Genomic DNA, 12,417 nt, shown 5'->3' with positions numbered 1-12,417 from the left:
TGGAGCCAGCCCATTTAGTGATTTATAAATAAATAAAAACACCTTCAAATCAATTCTAAAATGTACAGGGAGCCAATGGAGAGAGACGAGGATTGGGGTGATGTGCTCTCGCCTTAATTGTGCCTGTGAGGAGGCGGGCCGCTGCATTTTGCACAAGTTGCAGACGTCTAAGTGACGCCTGCTCTATAGAGAGTTGCAATAGTCCAGTCTGGATGTGATGAAGGCATGAATAGCCATCTGATTGATGGCGGGGAGATATAGTTTTATCTTGGCTAAAAGTCGTAGCTGAAAGAAGCATAAATTAAATTAAAGTGGATATAGGAACTAAATGGACCCTTACAGTTCTGTAACTCTGACAAAATGGAAACAAATTACGGGACCTCTTGTTTCCAACTCTCAGAGTTATGGTGGTCCATAATGCCTACCAAACTGGGGGTCCTTTTGAGAAGTTGAGAGCAGTTTTAGAACCACTGCATTAATCACAACATTTGCCCACAGCAAATAAATATCTAGTATACAAGCTCTTAATGCTATTGGAATTATATAAGGTCTTCAGTGGTTAAAGGATGCACAGATGCACATTTCTTGGACACATGAATGTTGTATACTATGTGCCTGCATGCATTGGCAGCGGTCCTGATGACATTCCTATAGAGACTGCCTTGAATGCTATGCTGCTGCTTCTAATGATGAACCTGTAAACTGTGGATGAATATCTCTCTCTCTCTCTCTCTCTCTCTCTCTCTCTCGCTCTCTCTCTCTCTCTCTCTCTCTCTCAATTCAATTCAAAGGGGCTTTATTGGCATGGAAAGTGTACGTTTATGTTGCCAAAGCTAATGTGGAACAAAACAAATCAAAACAAAACAATGCGTGTAAAAATTAAATGGGATTAGAAATAGTTATGCATCACTTATACGAAACCAATGACAGCAGTAAGAAAGCAAACTGAGCTCAGTTATTTTTCTTAATTTATGTCTTGATCCTGTTTGATCTGTGAGCACCTGGTTTCACTTGTTTTAAATCAGAGTTTCTCAACCTTTTCAGGCCGCGACCCCCAAAATAATCATATTTTAACTGGGGATCCCCCACCCTAGACAAGCACTAAGAGTTGAGGCATTACATTTTGTATAACACATTTCTATTGTGAAAATAGCAGATCTACATGCTCACAACGCCTCGTATGTGGGTTGGCAAAAAGGGCCTTTCTGTGTGGAGTTTGCATGTTCTCCCTGTGTCTCCTATGGTAGGTACCCTAACAAAAACAATCCCTCTATACTGCCTCCCCCTGGCGCCTGATGGAGGGGAAAGGAACTGGTTGGAATAACGTGTTCCTTCCACGAGCTACGTCCAACTGGGGAATCTCTCCCTTGTCAGGTGAAAAAAAAAAGCGGCTTGGACTCCTCATGCATAGAAGGAAGCATGAGGTCAGCCGTTGTCTCCCCAGGTTGGCAGAGGGAGTGTAGCACCCAGGACTACATTAGATAATTGACACGGGGTGAAAAATGGGTTACAGAATTGTGGGATTAAAAAAAAAAAGTTTTGCAATCACTTGGTATGAAACCTATTCTCTTCTCTTCTCTCTCTCTCTGTCTCTCTCTCTCAATTCAATTCAATTCAATTCAATTCAATTCAATTCAATTCAATTCAATTCAAAGGGCTTTATTGGCATGAGAAAACATTGCCAAAGCAGAATACAATACAATACAATACAATACAATACAATACAATACTTCATTTTGTGTGCAGTGGGTGCAAAGTCTGTTTTCTCTAGGGAGCCAGGTATGCCTATGACGTCCTTTCTCGATTGCAAGACTGTGCTCACTGAGTCTGTACCTAGTCAAGATTTGTCTTTGTTTTGGGTTTGTCCAATGTACCAAATTATAAAACAGCAGAAAGAAAGCTTCTTTCTGCTGTTTTATAATTTGGTTTAGTCCAGTGAATTGTCTGTCTGGTGGCTCTGCTTGTGTTTGTGTACAGAGTTCCCGGACCATTTGGCTGAGGGGGCATCTCTCTAGGGTTTCTCTGTGTGTGAGTGCCTTGTTATGAAGTGCATCTGGGTCACTTTCTCTCTCTCTCTCTCTCTCTCTCTCTCTCTCTCTCTCTCTCTCTCTCTCTCTCTCTCTGTCTGTCTAGGAGTGTGCCAGGCTGTACGGGGCCTCCAGTGAGGTGTGCTCAGACCTCCTCAGACATCCAGAGGAGCAGAAGGAGGTGCAGGAGTCCTCCTCCATGGTGGTTCTCCTCTACACCGCCGTGCTGTCGCTGGTCTCCGTTCCTCCTGCCTTGCTGCTGGGCTCCTGGTCCGACCGGCAGGAGAGTGGGCACGCCGCCAACGGTACGTACAGTTCGCACAGTACAGTACGATCACTTGCAGGACTGAGCTACTAGGGCCCAAGGTGGAGGGGCCTTCGTTATTGCGACCGTTAGGGAGCAGTTTACTACCAAAACCTCCACCGGCCGTCCGTCCGTCCGTCCGTCCGTCGGTCACACGTCACACGTCACACCTTTGTTTGTGTACGGTGTGATGTCATATATCTTCAGTATGACATCACACCACATGTGTACACAAACCTTTGTGTACGTTGCTGTGGCAACAGTCTGTTGTTGCTGGTCTGTTAGTGTACGTTAGCAACCACCTTAGCAACCATGGTTTTACCCTAGCAACCAACTGTTTACCCTAGCAACCAACTGTTTACCATAGCAACCATGTTTTTTTACCCTAGCAACCAACTGGGCATAAAAGGGATTCTGTTAGGGATCTCCATATATGGGCATAAAAGGGATTCTGTTAGGGATCTCCATATGGGCATGAAAGGGATTCTGTTAGGGATCTCCATATATGGGCATAAAAGGGATTCTGTTAGGGATCTCCATATATGGGCATAAAAGGGATTCTGTTAGCTGTTAGTGATCTCCATATATGGGCATAAAAGGGATGCTGTTAGGGATCTCCTTATATGGGCATAAAAGGGATTCTGTTAGGGATCTCCATATATGGGCATGAAAGGGATTATGTTAGGGATCTCCATATATGGGCATAAAAGGGATTGTATCCCAGATGATGCCCTGTTAGGAGATCCACACTAACAGAATCCATATATGGTCCTACCGACAGCTGCTATAAGCCAACCCTGGCGATAAGGTCTGAGTCGAAGAAATGCTTCTTTCCTGGCAAGAATTGCCCCTTTATACTGTAGGGCTCGTTTGTGTATTGTATGACATCACGCCACATCATCGGCTGAGGACTGTGTGATGTCATCATATCTCCATATATGGAGACATAAGTTGCTCATGCCCAAATATGGGCTCGTGAGGTCAGACTTAGTGTGATGCGTAGGTTATCTCCATATATGGAGATTCAACTTCAATGAGTAACCATGGCAAACTGTCAACTGCCCGTATGTCTTGATAATTGGTAAAACAAACTTTTGGCCTATTTGTGGAGATAAGCGACCAACGGTCGCTTATCTCCCGATTAGGGAGTCTTACTGGTTTTATGCTTTAACTGAAAAATAGCAGATATACAAGCTTGCAGCGTGGCGCCACGCTGCGAGCTTGTAGATCTGCTATTTTTGAAATGTCGTGGAAACGTGTGCAAATCTTTGAATACATGTATTTTTTAAGCAAACATTTGTAACTCAAATTTTGCTTCTGGGGGTCCCTGGAACTAAATATTTTGAGACGGGGGTCCGTGGCCAAATACATATCATTTTGGGGGTCCTTCACATGAAAGGGTTTGAGCACCACTGACATAGAAGCGTAGGGTTTGAAATATTCAAAGACTTGCACCAACTTTTACAATTTTTCAAAGATTGCAGTCCTACAAGCTCGCAGTGCGGCACAAATTTGACGGCCAACTCTCTTCACCAAAAATAGCAGGTCTACAAGCTCACAAGGTGTCACGCTGTGACACCTTGTGAGCTTGTAGATTGGCTGGCTATTTTTGGTGAACCTTCCCCCCAGAAGCTTGAGGATTGGTTAAGCCCCCCCCCCCCCCCCCCCCCCCCCCCGCATCAATTACATAACTCCATATATGGACATGGAACTAAATGAGATAAGGGCATTTGGAACTCCATATATGGAGATAAGGATGTACACGTGTCAGGAATCCATAGACCCCCACCTCCATTTATGGAGATAAGTGCATCTGGAACTCCATATATGGAGATGAGGACGTACACGTGTCAGGAATCCATAGAACCCACTATATCAGACGAGACTGACGTCATAGAGTCCCCGCAGAGACTGACAGAACGGCTCAGACAGGGAGATATGCACATGTTTCATACACCTTTCCTGACCTACAAAAATGGATGTGTCGACAAAGACAACCTTCTCAAAGGCACTGTATCCGAGAAATCAACAACCACTGCTTGGCTGACTTCCCTGGAGAAGAGTGTACTTTTCAGCTGACTCCAAGTTTACTATCAGAACCGTCACAGCTTGTCCGTGTCCGGACGGGCAACACTTGTCCTTTTTGTTGATTGACTCCCACGCTCTGACATCACGCTCTGACATCACTGTGCTGTCATGGGAACCAAATCCCCTTTGTTGCCATAAATGGAGATCCCTGTGATGCCAGGGGAACCAAATCCCTTTTATGCCCATATATGGAGATATGGAGATCCATGTGATGCCCGGGGAACCAAATACCTTTTATGCCCATATATGGAGATCCCTGATGTCATCAATAGTAAGCCCATATCTGTGAATGCCAATATATATATATAATCACTGTAATGTCAGAGGAAACAAAACCCTTTTATTGCCATATATGGAGATCCCTGTGATGCCAGAGGAATCAAATCCCTTTGGTCAGATGGCCAAGACATGGCACGGCTTTTCACCCTTAGGCGCTTTACTGGTATGTTTCTCTGACAGTGTGCAAGGACTGAGAGATACAAATCTCCATATATGGCCATATCAGTTGGATCACTGCTGCAACCAGGACTTCATCAGGGTCTGCTAACAATGACAGTGACAGACGTCATTAAATAGCACCCCGCAATCATTGAACAACAAGACTTCACCACTTAGTGATTATAATGCACACGACCACACCAATACCCAGTGTATATAATAGAACATTAGAAAACTACCAAATAGAAAAAAAGATAACATCAGGTTGGACTCAGAAGCCCCAATGGACAAGCTTAGAATACAAAAAATGCAATAATTAAATACTTGGAACCACAGCATGTGAATTTGTATAGGATCACAATAGCTACTGAAATGCATTTATAATGTATAGTGGCTACTCAGCCACGGCTGAGTAGCCACTATAGTTCTTGCCCAACTTTATAGAGTAACAGCGTCACAGACCGCCATATACAGGCATAACTAGGATATGTGACAGACTGACAGATACTAAGATCTCCATGTATGGGCATATAAAGGACACAGGCTGACAGCCAGCCAGACAGACAGACAGGGGTGGGATACAATGGGCCTTATGAAAACATATCTGTGTCTGTCTGTTTGTCTGTCTGTCACACAAATGTTGTCCAATATGTATGGTATGGTAGTGCATAGACATAGAAAGGTAGACAGACGCCTCCTCCGGCTCTGGGGTGTTGGTAAAAGAGGACTGGCATTATTAAGGCAACATTACTGAATTCTGAAGGCCACTTCCTTGTGTGTCAGAGAAGGGGACGTTCGGAAGACCAATCAGATGCAGTACTACCTCTTTCCCAGAGGCACTTGCTTTGGCAATGTAAACGTTTTTCTCCTCATGCCAATAAAGCTCCTTTTAATTGAATGTAAGTCCCGGAAAAGACACGCTGTGATTGGTCAGTAGTCACCTTGAATGGCAGAGTGCCTTCCACACTTCCGCCAGTCCTGTTTTACCAGTCACGCCAATGAACTGCAGCGGCGGATGAGGTATCTACGGTAGCTTTTTATGAACTGTAGGGTAGTGTATATAAATTGTACTTATTCAATTGTATTTGGTATCCCTGCACTTCTATAGAGACATAGATCCTGCCTGCCACAATCCTGTTTCTGGTTTGAAATGAAGGTCAAAATGACATTTCCCCCAGAGTAAGCTAGCTCAGTGGTAAAACTGTTAGCACTTGTGCAGAAGACAGGGGTTCAAATGGGAGATATTTACTCACATTTTGAGTTTGTGCTCACATTTTATGCCCATATATGGAGATCTCTGTTTCGGTCAGTCCTTGTCCCTTTATGACCATATATGGAGATGCCGATTTGGGCATGGCCCCTGTGAGCTTGTGATGTCACAGAGTGACATCATCAGTGGCATCATCAGTGTCTCTCACCTCTGTGATGTGTCAGAGTGATGTCAGAGTATGACATCATCAAGACCATAATTGACTGTTCGCCAACCAACATTTCTTCAGTGTGTTCGTTGTCAGCCCACCAGTGGTCTCCTAGTTCCCATTTCCACAATCCTGTTTCCTGTACTTCTGAGTTCCTGTCCCATCTTTGGAGTCCTCAGTAAGGAGCGCCTGTCTTAGCAAGTCTGCTTTTGCATCCATCCACCTACCCTTGTGACATCATCTAGAACATACTTGTTCTGGTTCAATTAAGACATGTACTGCTGGACAGTGCATCAGAAAGGAGGACCAAGGAGATCCAACCATGCCGCTGTGGCAGTGGGGCACAAGGTGTACTCCTTTGGAGGGTTCTGTGAAAGTTGTACAGAAACCCACATGGGTCAGATTGATGTGCATGTCTTCAACACAGTGTCTTTGGGCTGGGGGAAGTTGGGCCCAGTGACAACTCCAACAGGAGAAGGTTCCCCTGAGGTTCCCTCAATGCGCTGGATGCACACAGCTGTGCTGATAGACACTATCATCTACATCTGGGGAGGAGTGAACTGTGATGATGATGATGGCGAAGTCTTCAAGGTGCTTTATGCATTTGACGTGGATACCCACAGATGGTCCAAGCCCAACGTTTCTGGGACGGTTCCAGAGGCGAGGTACGGCCACTCAGCCTGTGTCTTGGGGAAGGTCATGTATATCTTTGGAGGGTGCAACCTGCTGACTGGATCCAGGTCCAGTGACATCTACAAGCTGGACACGGCCACAATGGCCTGGTCTTTAATTCATACGAGAGGCACACTGGCACCTGATTCATCGTGTCACTCTGCCACCATGATAGGGAGAGAGATGTTTGTATTTGGGGGCCGATCGGATGACCAAGAGAGAGAGGACAAGGGCCACTGCAACAACATCAACGTGTTTGACACAGAGACCAACTGCTGGCTGGAAATACCTGATGCACAGCATCCAGAAGGATGCGAGGGTCATTCAGCCTTTGCTTACAATGGAGAGCTGTACATATTTGGTGGTGACAACAATCGTATGGATCCGAGCGTCATTCATTTTTGGAAATTAAATCCAGACACATTCTCCTGGAAGAAGGTTGAGCCCATGGGGAAAGAATTAGGCCTGTGTTGGATGTTTGGGATGTGCTGTTGCATGGTGGGAGATCGTATCATCCTATTTGGAGGACTCAGATACACACCCCATGACCTGTATATCTTAGACTTAAGTCCTAGTCTGAAGACATTATGCAAGGTAGCAGTTATTAAGTATGGTCTGGAACAGTCAGGACTCCCATTCGACATCAAGTTGGAACTGCATAGGGAGAACAATGGATCTCCACAATTGGGCAGGGAGTATCTTTGACATCTCCATATTTGGGCAAGGAATCAGCTCGATTCGGCAGTCGTCAATAACCGCCCATATATGGAGATTTCAGAACCACCAGAGTATAAGCCCTATATGGGTTCTTATTTTCTCTCCTGCACTTATTTCCATATATTTTAATAATGTTGAATTTATATGAGTTTATTAAAATAATTATCTCAATTTAAATAAGCCATGTGATTTCTTGGGCGTATCCTTTTAGTTGACTTTGTAGTGAACTGTACTGTCATGAAGCTGTAGCTTTTCCTATGCAAACTTCTAATAAATTCTTCAATCAATCAATCAATCAATCAATCAATATATATATATATATATATATATATATATATATTTTTTTTTTTTTAAATACTAATAACTTTGCATTCAACTCCCAGCAAAGTGAACCTGTGTTTTGTAAACTTTCTGAGTAATACAGGTATGTTATCCGGGTTGGGCGGCTGCACAACAGAATCGTGAATATTTTTGTCATGCTTAACTTGACATCACAATATATAATATAAATGGTAAGACGGAACTCATTTGCAAGTGTGGTTGCCATGACGTGAGTCACGAGGAATCCGCTGGGAAATGAATCCCATCATACCATTTATTGCCAGTTTAGTATCAGAACCGTCACATCCTGTCCGTGCCTGTATGGTAGAGGTCTTCACGGGTCCAATTTGAACTACCCGAACCCAAAAGGACCCGGGGGAAATGGACCCGGACCCATATGGCCCCGTCTATCATTTGGAATTTGAGAACCGTTACCCGATCAGCCCCGAGACGTGATGGATCCGATCCGAACGGCCCCGCCTGTTATTAGAAAAATTGGATCCGAAACCCGAGCAGAACGGGAGATCCGAGACCCGAACCTGTCGCCCCGAAATGAAAGAATGCCAACGTTATTATATTAAGAGTTGTATCAGACATATTTCTTACCTAACGTCGCCACGGTGCTGCTGTTGCTGTCAGCGGCGCTGTGCCTCTCGCCAAAAGATGATCTTTTCCCAGACCAGTAAGTCAATGCGGACAGTTTGTAAATACAAATAAATCCATGTTTTTATTCCTTCTTCTTTGGCTAGCCAATGCTAATGCTATCGTTTTCTGTCGCATGTGTTGTTCATTATATCTTTCTGCTTTGAGTGTCCATTTTGCTCTGCAGAGCATGACAACACGCAATGACAACTCCATTGTAAACCGTTAACCAAAACGTTACGTTAATATCTTTGATAATAATAACAATCCAACAGTCAGTGTTGTTGTGACTGAGTGAGTTATACTTCTCAGTTCTCACAACCAATGCAACAGATTACATGCTGCATCTTTAGTGCCATCGTGTGGCGTTATCTATTTGGTGCAGTTGTTGCGTTCGCTTTCACTTCAATCTCGGCCTGTCTCGGCTCCACTCGGGTAACAGGAGATACCCGGGGAACCGGGGCAGACGGCCCGGCCCCGGCCCGCCCCGCGGTAAAAGCTCGAAAACGGCCCCGTTACCCGGCTCGGGGCGGTTCGGATCGCGGGTAATTTCGGATCTCGGGCAGGTCCGAAGACCTCTACTGTATGGGTAAAACTTGTCTTTTTTGTTGATTGACTCTCACACTCTGATTTCACTGAGATGTCAGGGGAACCAAATCCCTTTTATGCCCATATATGGAGATCCCTGTGATGCCAGGGGAACCAAATCCCTTTTATGCCCATATAGGGAGATATTGAGATCCCTGCGATGCCGGGGGAAGCAAATCCCTTTTATGCCCATATATGGAGATCCCTATGTGGAGCTGACTACCATCACCTCGATCTCCATATATGAGTATTCCCCAGAATCCCTTTTATGCCCATTATGTATATCCCTGATGTCATCAATATTGATATGGTCCGATATATACATCACTGGCCAGATGGCCAAGATATGGCGCGACCTCGCTGTTCGCCCTTAGGCATCTTACTGGTATTATGTATTGTGTTGTCAATCAGCTGGGAAATGTACGCGAGACATGAGAAATCCACAAGGCAAATACACTTGCAATTTCCCAGAATTGCATCGTTCTGGTATTAGTTTTATATTGGTCAGACCGCTGTCCAAGCGAAAAATCCGGTATTTTTTAAGCGGTGAAAGCCGCTTCCAAGGAGTGGCTTTGTCTGTCCCGTACATGTCCCGTGCATGCAGAATTGAGGATTGGTCAAGCTTCACATGACATTTTGGCCCAAAATCATTCATTCATTCAGAATTCATAAAAATATAGAACTAAAGCACATAGAAAGTATAGATCTAGAACACAGAATGTATAGATCTAGAACACAGAATGTATAGATCTAGAACACAGATTTCATAGCTCTAGAACACATAGAACCAGTAAGACTCCCTAATCGGGAGATAAGCGACCGTTGGTCGCTTATCTCCACAAATAGGCCAAAAGTTGACAGTTTGCCATGGTTACTCATTGAAGTTGAATCTCCATATATGGAGATAACCTACGCATCACACTAAGTCTGACCTCACCAGTCCATATTTGGGCATGAGCAACTTATGTCTCCATATATGGAGATATGATGACATCACACAGTCCTCAGCCGATGATGTGGCGTGATGTCATACAATACACAAACGAGCCCTACAGTATAAAGGGGCAATTCTTGCCAGGAAAGAAGCATTTCTTCGACTCAGACCTTATCGCCAGGGTTGGCTTATAGCAGCTGTCGGTAGGACCATATATGGATTCTGTTAGTGTGGATCTCCTAACAGGGCATCATCTGGGATACAATCCCTTTTATGCCCATATATGGAGATCCCTAACAGAATCCCTTTCATGCCCATATATGGAGATCCCTAACAGAATCCCTTTTATGCCCATATATGGAGATCCCTAACAGCATCCCTTTTATGCCCATATATGGAGATCACTAACAGCTAACAGAATCCCTTTTATGCCCATATATGGAGATCCCTAACAGAATCCCTGTTATGCCCATATATGGAGATCCCTAACAGAATCCCTTTTATGCCCATATATGGAGATCCCTAACAGAATCCCTTTTATGCCCATATATTATGGAGAAATCCCTGCTCTGAGTATCTGACATCAGTGTGATGTCACCTGTTTATGCCCATATATGGAGATCCCTGCTCTGCGTATCTGGTTGCTTAACAGTTGGTTGCTAGGGTAAAAAAAACATGGTTGCTATGGTAAACAGTTGGTTGCTAGGGTAAACAGTTGGTTGCTAGGGTAAAACCATGGTTGCTAAGGTGGTTGCTAACGTACACTAACAGACCAGCAACAACAGACTGTTGCCACAGCAACGTACACAAAGGTTTGTGTACACATGTGGTGTGATGTCATACTGATGCGGAGATATGAGCAGGGCAAAGGTGTGACATGTGACGTGTGACCGACGGACGGACGGACGGACGGACGGACGGACGGCCGGTGGAGGTTTCATAGTAAACTGCTCCCTGACGGTCGCAATAAAAATTCACCGCTTCACTTCGAACCGAGGTTTGATTTTTTGCTTAGACAGCTGCGCTGCTTGATTTTATGCTGTATCCAAACAAACACACAACTAAACGTTGCTCTCAAGAAGGTTTTTGAAAACATTTGAAGACCTCCGGCAGACTCCGGCCTGGTGGATAGAATCATTTACGTGGTCGGGGGCCGGGGCACACGAGATGGGTATGGCTGCAGGCCTGGAGACACCTCCCTCTGCAGATCTTTCTTGTCAGATCTTTCGTCTCAGTACGGAAGTACCTAATTACTTGACTCTACTGCCCCCTAGTGCTTCGGGGACGTGTGCAGTGGGGCAACGGTGAGATTCGATCTAGTGATCTCTGGCACGCAAGTCGGCGACGCTATCCATTCAGCCATCAATGCTGATGTGTATCGTGGGCTTGCCCAGGCCTTACGGCCTGGGCATAAATATAACGATTGCATTCACCACGGCTTCGTAACTCGCGCGGCGCTCCGCCGGCCGCGCGGCCCTGGCCCGCTCTTCGCGGCCACTCGCGCCTGCGGCGCTCGGGGGCGAAGAGCAGGACCAAGGTCCGCTGGCCTTCGCGCCGCTTGCAATGTCGTGGACACTCGAGCGGCTCCGCCTTTGTTGACCCTGTAGACTTGCCGTTAGTACTTCCGTTCTGAGTACTTCCGTACTGAGACGAAAGATCTGACAAGAAAGATCTGCTGAGGGAGGTGTCTCCAGGCCTGCAGCCATACACTCTTGGGGCACACGGCTGCCTCGCTGCCTCGGCCATGGAGCAGACAGAGAACAGAAAAGAGACGGTGGTCATGCGTCTCTCTGGTAGCTTGTTTGTAAAAAAAATATATGTATATATATTTTTCTATATAATTGTGGGCTCACTTTAGTGAGCACACACTAGTCCTCCGACACTTTTTTTTGGCATCCTATAGTCCAACTACTTCCACATTCTTTGAGTTAGAAACGTCGTTCAAACTTCAACTTGTTCAGCTATACGCATTTATTATTGCTTGTACTTTTCTCTTAACACATTTTTACACTTTGAGATTTTTGAAAAAAAAAAAAAAAAAGAAAAGAAAAAAGGCTCCCAGTGGATAAATTCCATTTATATTACTGCTTGGGCTTGAGCTGTATCGAAAGTCTGTCTGAGGAGGGATCTGTACATTTTCTACTGTACATAATATACTTATATACTTGATGTTTTAAGTGAGTCCACACAGTTTCTGCATGAACTTTTCTAGTTTCTATGGTAGTTGTAGGCCATGTAGTTGCTTTAGTCTTCATACATTTTCCACCT

At 44.9% G+C, this 12,417-nt stretch overlaps 1 protein-coding gene across 1 annotated transcript in view; it reads left to right on the top strand.

Annotated features, from left to right (window-relative positions):
* The window catches only part of LOC308306273 (proton-coupled folate transporter), a gene marked incomplete at both ends in the record, with an annotated part of 161,396 nt that overhangs the window by 14,445 nt on the left and 134,534 nt on the right, over positions 1-12,417 (top strand). Inside the window, one exon of the mRNA XM_080751173.1 lies at positions 2,134-2,332. Within this exon, the coding sequence (XP_080607299.1) occupies positions 2,134-2,332 (199 nt within the window). The remainder of the gene's footprint in view (positions 1-2,133; positions 2,333-12,417) is intronic.

Source organism: Nannobrachium achirus (genome assembly GCF_963921795.1).
Source record: "Nannobrachium achirus genome assembly, chromosome: 20".
NCBI classification, from domain to species: Eukaryota; Metazoa; Chordata; class Actinopteri; order Myctophiformes; family Myctophidae; genus Nannobrachium; species Nannobrachium achirus.
Note: the sequence above shows the minus strand (reverse complement) of the source record. Positions and strands in the feature narration are given on the sequence as shown.